The sequence below is a fragment of the Pseudochaenichthys georgianus genome, chromosome 24 (assembly GCF_902827115.2).
Source record: "Pseudochaenichthys georgianus chromosome 24, fPseGeo1.2, whole genome shotgun sequence".
Lineage (NCBI taxonomy): Eukaryota > Metazoa > Chordata > Actinopteri > Perciformes > Channichthyidae > Pseudochaenichthys > Pseudochaenichthys georgianus.
This window is the reverse complement of record NC_047526.1, coordinates 28647511-28667762: the sequence shown is the minus strand read 5'-3', so window position 1 is coordinate 28667762 and position 20252 is coordinate 28647511. Positions and strand designations below refer to the sequence as shown.

At 40.0% G+C, this 20252-nt stretch overlaps 1 protein-coding gene and 1 pseudogene across 2 annotated transcripts; both read left to right on the top strand.

The window, feature by feature from the left end:
• The first annotated feature begins 5674 nt into the window (after positions 1-5674).
• Positions 5675-11649, top strand: LOC117439527 (3'(2'),5'-bisphosphate nucleotidase 1-like; annotated as a pseudogene).
• Positions 11650-15644: 3995 nt separating this feature from the next.
• On the top strand, positions 15645-20252 carry bpnt1 (bisphosphate nucleotidase 1). Of its 2 annotated transcripts, XM_034075441.2 has the most exons (10): positions 15645-15753; positions 16443-16564; positions 16720-16824; positions 16939-17046; positions 17142-17190; positions 17973-18050; positions 18554-18645; positions 18724-18921; positions 19650-19755; positions 19908-20252. In XM_034075441.2, the coding sequence occupies exons 2-10, from the start codon at positions 16445-16447 to the stop codon at positions 20057-20059; spliced, it is 1008 nt and encodes a 335-aa protein (XP_033931332.1). In that variant the 5' UTR covers positions 15645-15753; positions 16443-16444; the 3' UTR covers positions 20060-20252. The 2 variants fall into 2 exon arrangements, with proteins under 2 accessions (XP_033931332.1, XP_033931333.1); XM_034075442.2 differs by lacking the exon at positions 17973-18050.

Sequence of the window (20252 nt, the reverse complement as noted above, 5' to 3'; positions counted from 1 at the left end):
TGGCAGCACGATTGAGTGTAATGTCATCCAGACCACTTGCCTCCTTGGCATCTGCATTATATGTCTGCTCCAGAAGCATATCAGGAGAGACACCATTGTGGTTGCCATCTGCCCTCCTTCCAACAAATGCACCTGCCATCAGTGCTTCATGTGCCTCAGGGGCTGTCTCTGGCAGTTTCTTCATCTCAGACAAATACAGACGCAAAGACTGCTGCCCATATTTGTAGTGTCCTGCTGCAGTGAGGTAAGGTAGCATCCGTGCTGATTCACAGAGATCTCCTGCCCAGTAACCTTCCCGCTGGTAGTAGATGAACCTGTGGAGAATGTCTGACATCTCCAGAAAGATTGACCAGAAAACTGCAGAGATTCCTGGAAAAGTAACATCTGTTCTTGTAGGATTGATATCTGTGGACGTGACATCTGGATGATCTCTAACTTCTCAGTAGCAGTGGTGTCTTTCTCAAACAACATCTTCACAACATTTTCTACTTGTGACTGCCAGTGTTGTGTTTCTCTGTCTGATGCACATGCCTCAAATGCTTGCCAGTACAAGCGCCACATGGCATCACTGAGGATCCTGAGAGCATGCATGGTTTGGTAGTGCTCAGCCTTCTCACCAAACATCTTCTTGACAGTCCCTTCCTGAAACAGACCAGCTGCAACAAGAACACCCTCTGCACCTGCATCCCTGATGATCTTGCAAACAGCCTTCATGTAGTTATGAGCTTGGTGAAATCCTCCCAGCAGCAGGACTACATTGCAGAACTCATCTCTGTGCTTGTCTTTTATGGCAACTGCGAGTTCATATGTAGCCTGATCTCCAATGATAATGGTATACTTGTCTCCCAGTGCATGTGATGTCTTGATCAGCCATTTCATTTATTTTTTCAGGACAGCAGGATCAGTTAGAGATGCTGGGATGAGAGGAAGATAGCCAATGATACTGGCCGGTATGTGTGGGTGGAGGTCTGCACAGAAGGCAGAAAAGCCAGGCAGTCCTGCTTCTGCATCTGGAGGAGCATCCAGCAATTCTGAAGTTGTAGCCATTCTTGCTAGATGCCACATACATAACAGGTCTTCAGCTGTGCCTAAATGCCTAAACAGAATAAGATCTGATGTTGGACGTGCAAAAGCCACTCTCGACAAATGGGGATACCTAAATGACGGGGATGTTGTGTGTGACTGTGGCATTGAACCACAAACCATGCAACATCTCCTGATATGCCCCCTGCACAACATCGGACTTGGCAGAGTTTAATGAGAAGGGACAGCAATGTGTTCAGCTGTGGCTGAACCACATCTAACCAAGCCCTGTAACTGACTGCCTTGTGGACAGGATAAGAAGAAGCTGTGCCATCTGAGGAAGTATCCAGACTCTCTAGCTTCTCATTATGCTCAAGTGACCTGGACCTCTGCCTGTCTTTAGCGGAGACGTGACACATGGGAGCAGGTACTGAGAGAGTCTTCTTTTCTGTCCGAGGTAGAAGTGGGGAGTCTGGCACCCTCCTGGACCCGCACAATCTTTTGGTTTTCAATTATGATTGCAGTGGTGGCATTCAAACTCCCACCCTCCAGTGTCTTCTTCTTCCAGTCCAGATTGTCCATGGCAAACACATGGGGGATCTCGCTGTTTTTCATCATGGTCTCTGGGATGTAAACACCATCAGTTTCAACCTGCTGCATGACCTTCTCACTTTGTGCTGTCAGCTGACGCTGCATACGTTCATAACTGATCCCAAGCCCCAATCGGTTGTTCATCATAATGAGTGATTTACTACGTGTCTGGTTGAATAAGTGGTAGGTAGTGAGTATGCCCAAAGGTGTTGATACGCCAGATGCTAAGGTAACGCTAATGTAGCGTTAGCATGTTTTTGTAAGGTGTTGATTTAGACGCTTGGTTTTGGAATTGTGTTCCGTTAGGTAAAATGGTTATTATCCTCTATTAGCTGAGTCTCTTCCCGTTAAGTGGGTATGCCACATTAATAGGTTGTTAAATATTAACAAGCCCTGGGATGGTGTTTCTTACAAGATGCTGCGTCTGCCCCCGGTACCGGGGGCAATCGCGCTCAAGAGGTTTTAAATTGTGAATGTCAAGGTGGCATGGTATTCATCTATACAGCACTGCACAAACAAAAGGATTACACACATGAAACACTTAATCAAATGATAATAAATATATATATATTGATTAAATGAATAATACTGTAAAACTGATTTACAAATAATTAAAGAATTGTTGCTTACAGTAACAGTGCTGGCTAGCTAGCTAGCTAGCTAGCTTAAAATCCTCTCACTTGCTGGAAAATCTGTAAACATTGAATCAATTCAACTTAGCCTCGGCAGCAAACCTTGTGTATATTAATGTAAACCTGATCAAAATAGGATACATTAATTTGCACAAATAATAAAAGGGTATTGATTTGACATTAAGTTGAACTTAATGTCAACTTCCAGATAAGTTTAACTCAGTTTGCCTTGTCTTATAAGTAGTGCATGACATTAAGGATTTTGGGAGATGGCCCTGTGGGCCATCTAAGGTAATTTACAGATGGCCCTGAGCCATCGGGCAGCCCTTAATGTCGAGCCCTGGCTTATAAAACACATACAACCTTCAATTAAAGGGTTTTGCAAAGAAAGTGGCGGCCATTTTGAATTTTGCTGCCTTTAGCTTTCCAGTCTGTAAACTGAAAAATCTGTAAACATTGAATCAATTCAACTTAGCATCGGCAGCAAACCTTGTGTATATTAATGTAAACCCTTCAATATGTTATATAGAAATAATCTTTTAAGTATATTTACCCATTTTGAACACAGCAAACAATCCAGAGGACCACAAGTGCATTGCTTGAAATGGATTTTGCTTTGGAGAGACAAAAAAGGCACAGCGCCATCTAGTGGCCTTATTGAGAACAGGCTTAACCAAGGAATCACCTGAAAGCTTATTTTCTGCTCTTTCAATAGGTTGGCTCAGTTTGTCTTTACTATGAACTGTCACAGAGATATTCAATCAGAAAGAGAATGATGGCATCTGATCGAGCCAGAATATTTGACTTTTTTTCATATAGGGGTTGCATTGTTTGGACCCTCACTGTAGCTTTCCAGTAGCTAGTTGACCGGGTTGTCCACCCAGGTTTTGATCCTTGAAGGTCCTAGATATCATTTCTGGTGGACAACCTTTTACAACATTCCATGTCTGATTTCCTAAAAAAGTGGGTTTTGCCCCCTGGGTATCCTGGTCCTTTCATCAGACGGGAAGCGATAGAACGAGCTATGATCTATAAGTATGATCACTTATGTGATTACAACCTGGTACAAAGCACACAGGCATCTTGTAAAAGTGAATTTATTTTTAGCAATCTCTTATTTATTGGAGGGAATAAATCAGTTATGAGATCTTCTTCTTCTTCTTCGCTTTAATTACGAGTCGCAACCACTTGGAGAATTATCGCCTGTGACATCACTTACGCGAGCCAGAATGGGATTTGGGATTTGTAGTCTTGTAGTCGCGTATTTTTCATAGTCTTATATTTCAACAGTTTTACGACAAAATGTGACTTTTTTGATATGGAACTTATTGTTTAAGATTGACAAACATCATATGTGTAGTTCGTGGCACAATTCAAACGGGATCAAAGATACGTTTTCTCTCTCCATTGAATTCAATGTTAATTTTTCGCTTCCGGGGTCCCATGGGCCGGAAGTAGATGGGCGTGACTTCGCCTCTCTATTGGACAACTCCGGACGGAAACCCAAGATGGACACTTGACACAGTGGCTTTTAGCAAAGCTCAAAAGAAAACTCGAGAGAGATGAGTTATTGTTAATACAACGTGACTTCACTATTATTTAACAACTCTTTTAATTGGGTTCTTTTATTTGGGGTTAAGTACATTGTCAGAATAAGTGAGAAATGAATTTAACTTCGGTTAGACAGCTATCATACTGAATACATATTTACTGTGAATGTATGCAAACATTTATATTTTGTTCACATTATATATGCTTCCGTTAATATGCAATATTATAAGGAATCATTCTGTAAACTTTCATTGTTATGCGGATGATACTCAACTATATTTATCAATCAAGCCTGATGAAATTAATCATCTAAATAAAATTCAAGACTGCCTTAAGGACTTAAAAACGTGGATGACCTTAAACTTTTTGATGTTAAACACGACCAAAACTGAAGTTATTGTACTTGGCCCGAAGAATCTACGAAACAAATTATCTAAAGACATACTAACTATGGATGGCATTAATTTGGCCTCCAGTGAGACTGTAAGGAATCTTGGTGTTATATTTGATCAGGATTTATCCTTTAACGCCCACATAAAATCAATTTCAAGGACCGCCTACTTCCATCTACGTAACATTGCAAAAATCAGGCATATCTTGCCTCAAAACGATGCAGAGAAACTAGTCCATGCATTTGTTACTTCTAGGCTGGATTATTGTAACTCTTTATTATCAGGGAGTACCAAGAAGTCAATCAAGTCGCTTCAGCTGATTCAAAATGCTGCGGCTCGTGTACTAACCAGAGTTAGGAAAAGGGACCACATTACTCCTGTTCTGGCTGCCTTACACTGGCTCCCTATAGAACACAGGATAGAATTTAAAATTCTTCTTCTCGCCTACAAAGCCCTTAATGGGCAGGCGCCATCTTACCTTAAAGAACTCATTATACCCTACTGTCCTACTAGGGCATTGCGTTCCAAGAATGCAGGGTTGTTGGTTGTTCCTAGAATCTCTAAAAGTACAATGGGAGCCAGAGCCTTTTCTTATCAAGCTCCACATTTGTGGAATCAGCTTCCAGTTTGTGTTCGGGCGGCAGACACCCTATCCGTTTTTAAGAGTGCGCTTAAGACCTTCCTTTTTGATAAAGCTTATAGTTAGGGCTGATTAGATTCAGCCCCTAGTTTTGCTGATATAGGCTTAGTTTGTCGGGGGACATCTTACTTCTTCCTTCTCTCTGTCTATACCCGTGTACACTCATGTTCCGATTAACCCAGCTTCCCCAAATTTCTTTCTTTTTGGTGTCTATATACGCTGGGATCCGGAGTCATGGATGATCCTGCGGTCCTGTGTCCTGGATCGCGAGCGCTGGATCTTGAGTCGTGGCTGTGGTCCTGGATCATCGGTCCTGGATGGATATCCTCGTGGATTCATCTTCCTATTATACACACATGCATTTCCAAACATTTGGACTACCTATGTTGCAAATGTATTATCTTTTCATTTTACACACGGCATCTATTGCACGTCTGTCCGTCCTGGGAGAGGGATCCCTCCTCTGTTGCTCTCCCTGAGGTTTCTCCCATTTTTCCCTTTAAACTGGGTTTTCTTTGGAAGTTTTTCCTTGTACGATGTGAGGGTCTAAGGACAGAGGGTGTCGTATTGTCATACTGATATTCTGTACACACTGTGAAGACCACTGAGACAAATGTAACATTTGTGATATTGGGCTATATAAATAAACATTGATTGATTGATAGCATATGGCTGTCTAACAGAAGTTAAATTCATTTCTCACTTATTCTGACAATGTAGTTAACCCCAAATAAAAGAACCCAATAAAAAGAGTTGTTAAATAATAGTGAATTCACGTTGTAATAACAATAACTCATCTCTCTCGGTTTTTCTTTTTGAGTTTTGCTAAAAGCCACTGGCTGAAGTCGAATAGTCCATTTAGCTTAGGAACCTTCCTAAAGGAGTGAAATGACCCGGAAGTCCCTCAGTGGCAGCCATGATAAGTGCCGTTCGAATTCTCTAGAATGATGAGAATGATAGGAAAGGAGGTTTCAAACTTCCTTTATAACCTCCTTTAGCGTAGGAACCACTGGACCTCCCTAACCGACAGGAGAAGCGAAAATGCTGCCCCACAATGCCTTGCAGCCGCAGCATTTGCCGTCACTCAACAGTCGGCCGTTCACGGAAACAACCGATTATGACCGAGAAATTATATCATGAAAGTTACGGTGCTTATTAAGCATTTTAAAACATAGGTGGTAAGTTGCCAAAGTGCTTTGTTTTGAACGTTCATCAGTATTAGAATCAAAAAGAGAAATATGAACGTTAGTTTTCACTGAAGTTATCAAATAAAGTCAACATTTCAGTCTTTACTGAGCTGTGTGGGGTTTGTTCAACTTTTAAAAGATGTTTGAATGGTGATATACACAGTGATAGATAAGATAGGTAAGGACTAACGTTTATAATAAATACATCTGTATTGATTTTAAGATATTTAGTTCATACAATCATACGTATTGGGATCATTTGTATTAATGTGGACCGGAGGGAGAGGGTGACGAGCATAAGTTTCACTTTCCTTTTTTATTTCAATTCCAACTTTGGTCATGAAGAATATGTTTCTCTGTTGTCCACGTTCATAAAGCAAAGCAGCAGCATCAGAGCACGGTGCAGAGTCTCTAGATGAGTTTACAGCAGTCCCTCGTTCTTATTAAACATCCATGTTGTAGTCCGCTGTATTTTGTATAACTGTAGTTTCCATAGTTTCCCCACAGCAGCAGACGCACACAATGACGTCCGCTGGCGCATCATAAACACGTCGGAGAGTGAAAGTGCATTCGGATTCTCTAAAGTACCGCAGTCTCTTCTCCTAAGTCCTTTTGAATTCTCCTATCCACTATCCCTTAACCCCGTGACGTTTCACTCAGAGGTCAAGGAATAGACGATAGGGTTAGAATTTAGGAGCTGATCTTTGGACTATCCGACTGCAGCCCTGGTCTAAAAAAATTAGAGAAGAAACAAAGTACAATTTGTTGTGCCGAAGCAAGATGTTTCCCTCTCCCATCTAATTCCGCATTCTCTGATCGTTTCTGTGTTAACCGAGGGCCAAACACACTGACTCACTTGGTTTTTAAAGACACATATAATAGTTGTTTATTTTAATTAAGCCACTGTTAACATCCTATTTGTTCACATTGAACGTATTAGCATGTGTCTCGAAGTCATGAGACGCTATCTTATTATTATTATGTATTTGCCTCTCGGTTGGTCAGGTTACTATCTTGACAATTCATTCGGCTCTTTGGGTCGATAGTGTTGCACTTCCTGTATCTCCGAACTTCAATTTACTGAACCCTTGAAGACTGTTTGGCGGTTTCTCCTCTATCATCATCAGTAAGTATTAAACCTTCAATCACCATCACCACTTTTCTACTGGATATTAATACATCATTTTGGATTATTGTCGCTGAACCGGCGTGCTAGTATCAACAGCAGCATGTTGGCTAATTAGCCAGGAGTGCAAAATGTACTGCTTATTGTGACTGATTACAATAATCTCTTTAGTTAAGGAGCCGTCCTAATTGCTCTAAGAAATATGTGTATTTTATTCACAGGTGATGAAAATCCAAGCTAATTACACAGTTAATTTTGTGAAGTGGTTAGGTCATTAGTCATTACCACTTTCTGCTTGTTACACAGACTTTGCTCGCCTCGTCCACTCCTTTGATACACATTGATTTGCCTTATTAGATAAAGTGGCTCCTAGCTAAATTAGGCTTTGTCTTTCTTTGTGGATAAGATATGAGAGTTTGCAGTTCTAGCATCATCCACTATTACAGTCCCTATACTGCTGATCCAACTCAGCCTTCAGTGTTGTACTACCTCTCGCCTCTTTACTTTATTAAGACTGTAATGATATGGTAAGCAGTGTGAAACTGCTACCTATTCACTTAGCACTTTCTATGTATTATTCACAGAAGAGGGAGATTTTGAAGTTTTAAGGCAAATTGCAAGAGGTAAAGATGCATTACCTGTAAATGTTTTTTTTAGTATGTGTCCACTAACAACTGTCTGCTCTGTCGATCAGCAATGTCTGCAAGTCCTGCTGTGTTGATGCGGCTCGTGGCCTCTGCCTTCACTGTTGCTGAAAAGGCCGGTGCCATTGTGAGGAAAGTCCTTCACAGCGGAGAACTTGGCATTGTGGAAAAGGTGGGACCAAAAACCGCAGACAAATGTAAAATGCATGTCCCAGTGAAAACCTTTTTTTAAATACTGACCTGTTGTGGAAATTCTGACCCAGTTATAATACAGGTAGTATATTATAGTTGTATCATTTTCTGATTTTCCCATGTGTCCCTGCATAGACTGGAGCCAATGATCTGCAGACACTGGCCGACCGACTGGCACAGCAAAGCATTTGTGCATCACTGTCCAGAAGTTTTCCCCAAAATCACCATCATTGGAGAAGAGGTGACAAAATTAGACTCTTTGTTGAATGTGTTTAAAATTAGCACCATGGACCAACAAGATTATTTTATAGAAGAAGAGTGAAAGCCTGAGTTCTTGTGTATCACTTGCTGATTAGGACCTTCACCTGAGGAGATAAAGGAAGATCTCATTGAAGAGCGGCCACTCGGAGGAAATCCTTCAGAAGACATGTCCAGCAGAATATAGAGATCTGAAAAGAGGAGGAGGTAAGGGGTCATTCAGATTCAGAAAAACATAAATATTCCAGTAATCATAATTGGATTTCGACAATGCATTCATGTAAGTTTTCTTCTGCATAACAGCTAGTTGTGTGTGGGTCGATCCTCTCGATGGCACAAAGGAATATACTGAAGGTAGGCTCTTCAAATATGATTTTTTAAATAATCTGCCTCCACACATGTGTTTTTGTGTTCTGTTCTGGGGCGGAGACATTACTGTGGTTCTGCTTACTGAAACTCCTGAACAAATACCTTTTAAGTATTCAATTTGAAATGAAGGCAAAGCATAACCTCTTAGTTTTTTAAGTAATTACTCTTACCTTGAAAGCAGTGGTGGAAAGTAACTAGTATTTACTCAAGTACTGTACTTAAAGGGTGGGGTAGGTAAGTTTGAGAAACCGGCTCGAGATACACTTTTGTTATATTCCATGGAATGCTCTTAACATCCCGATAGCAATGAATATCTGAAGTGCTTTGACAAAAAATCCATTAAAAATATCATCTGTGGAAGCCGTGGCGATGTAAAAAGCACGACCAATCATCTGAGCCGGCGCGGCTAAAGTAACTGGATGGCCTACCTGCCTGTCAGCCTTCCATCTGTGCACAAACTTATCTCGTGCCCTCATTGGTCATGTGCGCGTTCGTGTGTGTTGGAGGAGGGGCTCTGTGAGGAAGTGGCAGATTTTTCCCGGCTGTGTATTTTCAGATTCTAGCGATCTCGAGCTGGTTTCTCCAAAATTACCTACCCCACCTTTAAGTAGTAGGTTTTGTTACATTTGAAGTGGGTGGCAGCAACATAAACACCATTGTGATATAGTTGCGATATGGGCTGCTTTCTGCTTCACTATCACTTTTCTTTCTCTTCTTTATGTATTCTTGCTTCTTCTTTCTCTCTCTTTCTCTGCTGACTCCAGCATCAAAGAGTCTCCATCACCAAACTGAGGCCCAGATACCAAAACAAAGTGTTGGACACCTCTCACAGCACAGCTCTCTGTATGGAAACTGATTAAACCGTTAACCCTGTCGGTGTATAAAGTGAATTACTCTGCAGTAAAACTGATTGATTCAAATGGCTTGCAGGACTAAAGCTGAGAAAGAAATGGAGAAATAAACCAAAGTTATCAGATAAATGTGCAGGATAATATGAAAATAAATGAATATGCACAGACATTAAAAGATAAACAAAATATATAATATTCATTTGTCTAATTGCTTATTTTTGTATGAACTAATTTTAACATTGCTTTTTTTTTGTTAACATTTATTTCGTTTTTTTCAATTTATTTCCCTCTTTATTTTTATATTTAAAATGAGATGGCAACCCTAAATGTTGTCCCTTAACTGTCACCTACCAATTTATGTATTTTCAATTACATTTGCAAATTTGTTTCCCACATTGTCCACAATTATACCCTTATTATTTTCTGTCTTCTGTAGTATAATACCAGCTTCAATCCTCCATATGTATCTGACATCCTGCTGTTTTCTGATTGAAGGTCTGCTGGATAATGTGACGGTGCTCATTGTATTGCATACGAAGGCAGAGCGATTGCAGGTGTCATCCACCAGCCTTTCTACAACTACCAGGTACAGAGCGATCTAAATTAAACAAGATGGAGTCCCAACAGCTCTCCTTCCTTTAATCCAAATGTTTCCCCTCGTCAGCTCGGAGCAGAAGCATCCTTAGGAAGAACCATGTGGGGGAATCCCGGGATTGGGCGCTTTCGATTTCAGTCTGCAGGAAGTTCCCGGTGACAGACGCATCGTTACCACGACTCGTTCCCATAGCAACAAGCAGGTGACGGACGGTGTGGACGCCATGGAGCCTCACGAGGTTATAAGAGTGGGCGGTGCTGGGAAACAGGTGAGGACGATTTAGAGGCAAAACTGTGAGGTTATCACATGTAAACTAGGATTTTACAGTTCTCTTTAGGCACGACTTGTACATTAATTACTTTGACTATATTTCAGTAACATTTTCAATGAAAAACATCTCTACGTCTTTGTTTTATGTCATAAAGAGTGTTGTTTTTATGATCGGATCAGCAAGGCTTCTTCCTCTAAATCTCTCTTATAAGGGAACTTTTTCACATTAGCTTTTTTCTTAAATCAGTTATTCTTACTTTTATTTACTGGTTTTAAGTTAATTATGTCTGTATCAATTCTACTTTAGTTATTTACATGTACCTTTTTATTTGTAGTCTTAATATTCCGGTTATACATCTTGGTTATAAATCTTGATGGTTTAAAATAAAAATAAAACGTGATCATTAATATGCTGTCAAACGTCAGACTAACACAAAGCAAAGTTTTGTTAATGATTGACATTTATTTTATCCAAAGTTAATGAAACATTCATTGTTTCATTTGCCTTCTTATCGACCAAGAACTTGCTGTACCTAATTGACCTTTGTCCTGTGCCTGAAAATGTTTAAACGATATCCATGCTAGATTATTACGTTTTGAGTTCAACTCCAAACCTATTTGGGAGTCAGCCAAAGTGGTCAGAGAACCTGGAGCCTTATGACATATTCAAAATAGCCTTTTCTGATGTGTATAGAGTGTGTATTTATCACATAATCTCTCTGCAGATAATCCAGCTTGTTGAAGGAAAGGCTTCTGCGTATGTCTTCGCCAGTCCCGGCTGCAAGAAGTGGGACACCTGCGCTCCAGAAGCTCTACTGCACGCTGTGGGAGGTATGACCAATTTGCTGAAATCTGTTACACCAAAACTAGAATTATATTTTGTAGGTTCAAATGTAAGCTTTTTACAAAATGCATAGTTTGCTAGTGCTTGAACTCTGTCTGAAATGTTTTTATTTCTAATGTTTCCTTCTATCTTGTGCAGGGAAACTGACTGACATGCACGGCAATGCATACTGCTACAATGCTAACGTAAAGCACATGAATTCTGCAGGCGTTCTTGACTACACTACGCAACCACGAGTACTATGTTAGCAGAGTGCCGCAGTCGGTGCTGCAGGCCCTGAAGTCAGATTAAGTTCTGTCTTCATCAGAAGTCACACTAATGAACCTCTGTCATGGTTTAAAGCACTTAAAAAAATCTAACCACAAGTGCAGGAACCCTCTGTATTCAAATGTCCTACAATCAGAACAAATGATGATTTAAAGTCACATTAATGTACCATGTTCGTGTGTCATACATTATTAAATCAACCAGAAACAGACAGCAAGCACGCTCAACAGCACTTCCATTTATTTCATCGTTTCAAACAAACTTTACAAATCTCAGAACGTCTTTACACACTGTTTCCAACTTGAAGACCAAGAGATTAACAAGGCAAAAGGCAAAGATTTAATAAATAAAAATACATCGGTTAAATGCTTATTAAGGAGTTAAAAAGGATCAACTTCATTCAATAACCACGTGGGAACACTGTGATATAACTAGCCAACAACAAACAAAATGCCATCGTCCTGCCTTGATGATTTTGACCTCTTTACAATGTCATGCGATGACTGGAAAGCAATCTCTTATTTATTGGAGGGAATAAATCAGTTATGAGATCTTCTTCTTCTCTTCGCTTTAATTACGAGTCGCAACCACTTGGAGAATTATCGCCTGTGACATCACTTACGCGAGCCAGAATGGGATTTGGGATTTGTAGTCTTTGTAGTCGCGTATTTTTCATAGTCTTATATTTCAACAGTTTTACGACAAAATGTGACTTTTTTGATATGGAACTTATTGTTTAAGATTGACAAACATCATATGTGTAGTTCGTGGCACAATTCAAACGGGATCAAAAGATACGTTTTCTCTCTCCATTGAATTCAATGTTAATTTTTCGCTTCCGGGGTCCCATGGGCCGGAAGTAGATGGGCGTGACTTCGCCTCTCTATTGGACAACTCCGGACGGAAACCCAAGATGGACACTTGACACAGTGGCTTTTAGCAAAGCTCAAAAAGAAAACTCGAGAGAGATGAGTTATTGTTAATACAACGTGACTTCACTATTATTTAACAACTCTTTTAATTGGGTTCTTTTATTTGGGGTTAAGTACATTGTCAGAATAAGTGAGAAATGAATTTAACTTCGGTTAGACAGCTATCATACTGAATACATATTTACTGTGAATGTATGCAAACATTTATATTTTGTTCACATTATATATGCTTCCGTTAATATGCAATATTATAAGGAATCATTCTGTAAACTTTCATTGTTATGCGGATGATACTCAACTATATTTATCAATCAAGCCTGATGAAATTAATCATCTAAATAAAATTCAAGACTGCCTTAAGGACTTAAAAACGTGGATGACCTTAAACTTTTTGATGTTAAACACGACCAAAACTGAAGTTATTGTACTTGGCCCGAAGAATCTACGAAACAAATTATCTAAAGACATACTAACTATGGATGGCATTAATTTGGCCTCCAGTGAGACTGTAAGGAATCTTGGTGTTATATTTGATCAGGATTTATCCTTTAACGCCCACATAAAATCAATTTCAAGGACCGCCTACTTCCATCTACGTAACATTGCAAAAATCAGGCATATCTTGCCTCAAAACGATGCAGAGAAACTAGTCCATGCATTTGTTACTTCTAGGCTGGATTATTGTAACTCTTTATTATCAGGGAGTACCAAGAAGTCAATCAAGTCGCTTCAGCTGATTCAAAATGCTGCGGCTCGTGTACTAACCAGAGTTAGGAAAAGGGACCACATTACTCCTGTTCTGGCTGCCTTACACTGGCTCCCTATAGAACACAGGATAGAATTTAAAATTCTTCTTCTCGCCTACAAAGCCCTTAATGGGCAGGCGCCATCTTACCTTAAAGAACTCATTATACCCTACTGTCCTACTAGGGCATTGCGTTCCAAGAATGCAGGGTTGTTGGTTGTTCCTAGAATCTCTAAAAGTACAATGGGAGCCAGAGCCTTTTCTTATCAAGCTCCACATTTGTGGAATCAGCTTCCAGTTTGTGTTCGGGCGGCAGACACCCTATCCGTTTTTAAGAGTGCGCTTAAGACCTTCCTTTTTGATAAAGCTTATAGTTAGGGCTGATTAGATTCAGCCCCTAGTTTTGCTGATATAGGCTTAGTTTGTCGGGGGACATCTTACTTCTTCCTTCTCTCTGTCTATACCCGTGTACACTCATGTTCCGATTAACCCAGCTTCCCCAAATTTCTTTCTTTTTGTGTGTCTATATACGCTGGGATCCGGAGTCATGGATGATCCTGCGGTCCTGTGTCCTGGATCGCGAGCGCTGGATCTGAGTCGTGGCTGTGGTCCTGGATCATCGGTCCTGGATGGATATCCTCGTGGATTCATCTTCCTATATACACACATGCATTTCCAAACATTTGGACTACCTATGTTGCAAATGTATTATCTTTTCATTTTACACACGGCATCTATTGCACGTCTGTCCGTCCTGGGAGAGGGATCCCTCCTCTGTTGCTCTCCCTGAGGTTTCTCCCATTTTTCCCTTTAAACTGGGTTTTCTTTGGAAGTTTTTTCCTTGTACGATGTGAGGGTCTAAGGACAGAGGGTGTCGTATTGTCATACTGATATTCTGTACACACTGTGAAGACCACTGAGACAAATGTAACATTTGTGATATTGGGCTATATAATAAACATTGATTTGATTGATAGCATATGGCTTGTCTAACAGAAGTTAAATTCATTTCTCACTTATATCTGACAATGTAGTTAACCCCAAATAAAGAACCCCATAAAAAGAGTTTTTAAATAATAGTGAATTCACGTTGTCATAACAATAACTCATGCTCTCTCGGTTTTTCTTTTTGAGTTTGCTAAAAGCCACTGGCTGAAGTCGGAATAGTCCATTTAGCTTAGGAACCCTTCCTAAAGGAGTGAAATGACCCGGAAGTCCCATCAGTGGCAGCCATGATAAGTGCCCCGTTCGAATTCTCTAGAATGATGAGAATGATAGGAAAGGAGGTTTTCAACTTCCTTTATAACTCCTTTAGCGTAGGAACCACTGGACCTCCCTAACCGACAGGAGAAGCGGAAAATGCTGCCCCACAATGCCTTGTCAGCCGCAGCATTTGCCGTCACTCAACAGTCGGCTCGTTCACGGAAACAACGATTATGACGAGAAAATTATATCATGAAAGTTACGGTGCTTATTAAGCATTTTAAACCATAGGTGGTTAAGTTGCCAAAGTGCTTTGTTTTGAACGTTCATCAGTATTAGAATCAAAAGAGAAAATATTGAACGTTAGTTTTTCACTGAAGTTATCAAATAAAGTCAACATTTCAGTCTTTACTGAGCTGTGTGGGGTTTGTTCAACTTTTAAAAGATGTTTGAATGGTGATATACACAGTGATAGATAAGATAGGTAAGGACTAACGTTATAATAATATACATCTGTATTGATTTTAAGATATTTAGTTCATACAATCATACGTATTGGGATCATTTGTATTAATGTGGACCGGAGGGAGAGGGTGACGAGCATAAGTTTCACTTTCCTTTTTTATTTCAATTCCAACTTTGGTCATGAAGAATATGTTTCTCTGTTGTCCACGTTCATAAAGCAAAGCAGCAGCATCAGAGCACGGTGCAGAGTCTCTAGATGAGTTTACAGCAGTCCCTCGTTCTTATTAAACATCCATGGTTTGTTAGTCCGCTGTATTTTGGTATAACTGTAGTTTCCATAGTTTCCCCACAGCAGCAGACGCACACAATGACCGTCCGCTGGCGCCATCATAAACACGTCGGAGAGTGAAAGTGCATTCGGATTCTCTAAAGTACCGCAGTCCTCTTCTCCTAAGTCCTTTTTGAATTCTCCTATCCACTATCCCTTAACCCGTGACGTTTCACTCAGAGGTCAAGGAATAGACGATAGGGTTAGAATTTAGGAGCTGATCTTTTGGACTATCCGACTGCAGCCCTGGTCTAACAAAAATTAGATGAAGAAACAAAGTACAATTTGTTGTGCCGAAGCAAGATGTTTCCCTCTCCCATCTAATTCCGCATTCTCTGATCGTTTCTGTGTAACCGAGGGCCAAACACACTGACTCACTTGGTTTTTAAAGACACATATAATAGTTGTTTATTTTAATTAAGCACTGTTAACATCCTATTTGTTCACATTGAACGTATTAGCATGTGGTCTCGAAGTCATGAGACGCTATCTTATTATTATTATGTATTTGCCTCTCGGTTGGTCAGGTTACTATCTTGACAATTCATTCGGCTCTTTGGGTCGATAGTGTTGCACTTCCTGTATCTCCGAACTTCAATTTACTGAACCCTTGAAGACTGTTTGGCGGTTTCTCCTCTATCATCATCAGTAAGTATTAAACCTTCAATCACCATCACCACTTTTCTACTGGATATTAATACATCATTTGGATTATTGTCGCTGAACCGGCGTGCTAGTATCAACAGCAGCATGTTGGCTAATTGAGCCAGGAGTGCAAAATGTACTGCTTATTGTGACTGATTACAATAATCTCTTAGTTAAGGAGCCGTCCTAATTGCTCTAAGAATATGTGTATTTTATTCACAGTGATGAAAATCCAAGCTAATTACACAGTTAATTTTGTGAAGTGGTTAGGTCATTAGTCATTACCACTTTCTGCTTGTTACACAGACTTTGCTCGCCTCGTCCACTCCTTTGATACACATTGATTTGCCTTATTAGATAAGTGGCTCCTAGCTAAATTAGGCTTTGTCTTTCTTTGTGGATAAGATATGAGAGTTTGCAGTTCTAGCATCATCCACTATTACAGTCCCTATACTGCTGATCCAACTCAGCCTTCAGTGTTGTACTACCTCTCGCCTCTTTACTTTATTAAGACTGTAATGATATGGTAAGCAGTGTGAAACTGCTACCTATTCACTTAGCACTTTCTATGTATTATTCACAGAAGAGGGAGATTTTGAAGTTTTAAGGCAAATTGCAAGAGGTAAAGATGCATTACCTGTAAATGTTTTTTTAGTATGTGTCCACTAACAACTGTCTGCTCTGTCGATCAGCAATGTCTGCAAGTCCTGCTGTGTTGATGCGGCTCGTGGCCTCTGCCTTCACTGTTGCTGAAAAGGCCGGTGCCATTGTGAGGAAAGTCCTTCACAGCGGAGAACTTGGCATTGTGGAAAAGGTGGGACCAAAAACCGCAGACAAATGTAAAATGCATGTCCCAGTGAAACCTTTTTTAAATACTGACCCTGTTTGTGGAAATTCTGACCCAGTTATAATACAGGTAGTATATTATAGTTGTATCATTTTCTGATTTTCCCATGTGTCCCTGCATAGACTGGAGCCAATGATCTGCAGACACTGGCCGACCGACTGGCACAGCAAAGCATTTGTGCATCACTGTCCAGAAGTTTCCCCAAAATCACCATCATTGGAGAAGAGGTGACAAAATTAGACTCTTTGTTGAATGTGTTAAAATTAGCACCATGGACCAACAAGATTATTTTATAGAAGAAGAGTGAAAGCCTGAGTTCTTGTGTATCACTTGCTGATTAGGACCTTCCACCTGAGGAGATAAAGGAAGATCTCATTGAGAGCGCCACTCGGAGGAAATCCTTCAGAAGACATGGTCCAGCAGAATATAGAGATCTGAAAGAGGAGGAGGTAAGGGTCATCAGATTCAGAAAAACATAAATATTCCAGTAATCATAATTGGATTTCAGACAATGCATTCATGTAAGTTTTCTTCTGCATAACAGCTAGTTGTGTGGGTCGATCCTCTCGATGGCACAAAGGAATATACTGAAGGTAGGCTCTTCAAATATGATTTTTTAAATAATCTGCCTCCACACATGTGTTTTTGTGTTCTGTTCTGGGGGCGGAGACATTACTGTGAGTTCTGCTTACTGAAACTCCCTGAACAAATACCTTTTAAGTATTCAATTTGAAATGAAGGCAAAGCATAACCTCTTAGTTTTTTAAGTAATTACTCTTACCTTGAAAGCAGTGGTGGAAAGTAACTAGTATTTACTCAAGTACTGTACTTAAAGGTGGGGTAGGTAAGTTTGAGAAACCGGCTCGAGATACACTTTTTGTTATATTCCATGGAATGCTCTTAACATCCCGATAGCAATGAATATCTGAAGTGCTTTGACAAAAAATCCATTAAAAATATCATCTGTGGAAGCCGTGGCGATGTAAAAAGCACGACCAATCATCTGAGCCGGCGCGGCTAAAGTAACTGGATGGCCTACCTGCCTGTCAGCCTTCCATCTGTGCACAAACTTATCTCGTGCCCTCATTGGTCATGTGCGCGTTCGTGTGTGTTGGAGGAGGGGCTCTGTGAGGAAGTGGCAGATTTTTCCCGGCTGTGTATTTTCAGATTCTAGCGATCTCGAGCTGGTTTCTCCAAAATTACCTACCCCACCTTTAAGTAGTAGGTTTTGTTACATTTGAAGTGGGTGGCAGCAACATAAACACCATTGTGATATAGTTGCGATATGGGCTGCTTTCTGCTTCACTATCACTTTTCTTTCTCTTCTTTATGTATTCTTGCTTCTTCTTTCTCTCTCTTTCTCTGCTGACTCCAGCATCAAAGAGTCTCCATCACCAAACTGAGGCCCAGATACCAAACAAAGTGTTGGACACCTCTCACAGCACAGCTCTCTGTATGGAAACTGATTAAACCGTTAACCCTGTCGGTGTATAAAGTGAATTACTCTGCAGTAAAACTGATTGATTCAAATGGCTTTCAGGACTAAAGCTGAGAAAGAAATGGAGAAATAAACCAAAGTTATCAGATAAATGTGCAGGATAATATGAAAATAAATGAATATGCACAGACATTAAAAGATAAACAAAATATATATATATTCATTTGTCTAATTGCTTATTTTTGTATGAACTAATTTTAACATTGCTTTTTTTTGTTAACATTTATTTCGTTTTTTTCAATTTATTTCCCTCTTTATTTTTATATTTAAAAATGAGATGGCAACCCTAAATGTTGTCCCTTAACTGTCACCTACCAATTTATGTATTTTCAATTACATTTGCAAATTTGTTTCCACATTTCCACAATTATACCCTTATTATTTTCTGTCTTTCTTTAGTATAATACCAGCTTCAATCCTCCATATGTATCTGACATCCTGCTGTTTTCTGATTGAAGGTCTGCTGGATAATGTGACGGTGCTCATTGGTATTGCATACGAAGGCAGAGCGATTGCAGGTGTCATCCACCAGCCTTTCTACAACTACCAGGTACAGAGCGATCTAAATTAAACAAGATGGAGTCCCAACAGCTCTCCTTCCTTTAATCCAAATGTTTCCCCTCGTCAGCTCGGAGCAGAAGCATCCTTAGGAAGAACCATGTGGGGAATCCCGGGATTGGGCGCTTTCGGATTTCAGCTGCAGGAAGTTCCCGGTGACAGACGCATCGTTACCACGACTCGTTCCCATAGCAACAAGCAGGTGACGGACTGTGTGGACGCCATGGAGCCTCACGAGGTTATAAGAGTGGGCGGTGCTGGGAACAAGGTGAGGACGATTTAGAGGCAAAACTGTGAGGTTATCACATGTAAACTAGGATTTTACAGTTCTCTTTAGGCACGACTTGTACATTAATTACTTTGACTATATTTCAGTAACATTTTCAATGAAAAACATCTCTACGTCTTTGTTTTATGTCATAAAGAGTGTTGTTTTTATGATCGGATCAGCAAGGCTTCTTCCTCTAAATCTCTCTTATAAGGGAACTTTTTCACATTAGCTTTTTTCTTAAATCAGTTATTCTTACTTTTATTTACTGGTTTTAAGTTAATTATGTCTGTATCAATTCTACTTTTAGTTATTTACATGTACCTTTTTATTTGTAGTCTTAATATTCCGGTTATACATCTTGGTTATAAATCTTGATGGTTTAAAATAAAAATAAAACGTGATCATTAATATGCTGTCAAACGTCAGACTAACACAAAGCAAAGTTTTGTTAATGATTGACATTTATTTTATCCAAAGTTAATGAAACATTCATTGTTTCATTTGCCTTCTTATCGACCAAGAACTTGCTGTACCTAATTGACCTTTGTCCTGTGCCTGAAAATGTTTAAACGATATCCATGCTAGATTATTACGTTTTGAGTTCAACTCCAAACCTATTTGGGAGTCAGCCAAAGTGGTCAGAGAACCTGGAGCCTTATGACATATTCAAAATAGCCTTTTCTGATGTGTATAGAGTGTGTATTTATCACATAATCTCTCTGCAGATAATCCAGCTTGTTGAAGGAAAGGCTTCTGCGTATGTCTTCGCCAGTCCCGGCTGCAAGAAGTGGGACACCTGCGCTCCAGAAGCTCTACTGCACGCTGTGGGAGGTATGACCAATTTGCTGAAATCTGTTTACACCAAACTAGAATTATATTTTGTAGGTTCAAATGTAAGCTTTTTACAAAATGCATAGTTTGCTAGTGCTTGAACTCTGTCTGAAATGTTTTTATTTCTAATGTTTTCCTTCTATCTTGTGCAGGGAAACTGACTGACATGCACGGCAATGCATACTGCTACAATGCTAACGTAAAGCACATGAATTCTGCAGGCGTTCTTGCTACACTACGCAACCACGAGTACTATGTTAGCAGAGTGCCGCAGTCGGTGCTGCAGGCCCTGAAGTCAGATTAAGTTCTGTCTTCATCAGAAGTCACACTAATGAACCTCTGTCATGGTTTAAAGCACTTAAAAAAATCTAACCACAAGTGCAGGAACCCTCTGTATTCAAATGTCCTACAATCAGAACAAATGATGATTTAAAGTCACATTAATGTACCATGTTCGTGTGTCATACATTATTAAATCAACCAGAAACAGACAGCAA

Excerpts from the sequence above, each read along its gene's own strand:
- bpnt1 (XM_034075441.2), top strand. The coding sequence starts at position 16,445 with ATGTCTGCAAGTCCTGCTGTGTTGATGCGGCTCGTGGCCTCTGCCTTC. Across the intron at positions 16,565-16,719 it reads AACTTGGCATTGTGGAAAAG|ACTGGAGCCAATGATCTGCA; the intron begins GTGGGACCAAAA and ends GTCCCTGCATAG. Across the intron at positions 18,051-18,553 it reads CTCTCACAGCACAGCTCTCT|GTCTGCTGGATAATGTGACG; the intron begins GTATGGAAACTG and ends TTCTGATTGAAG.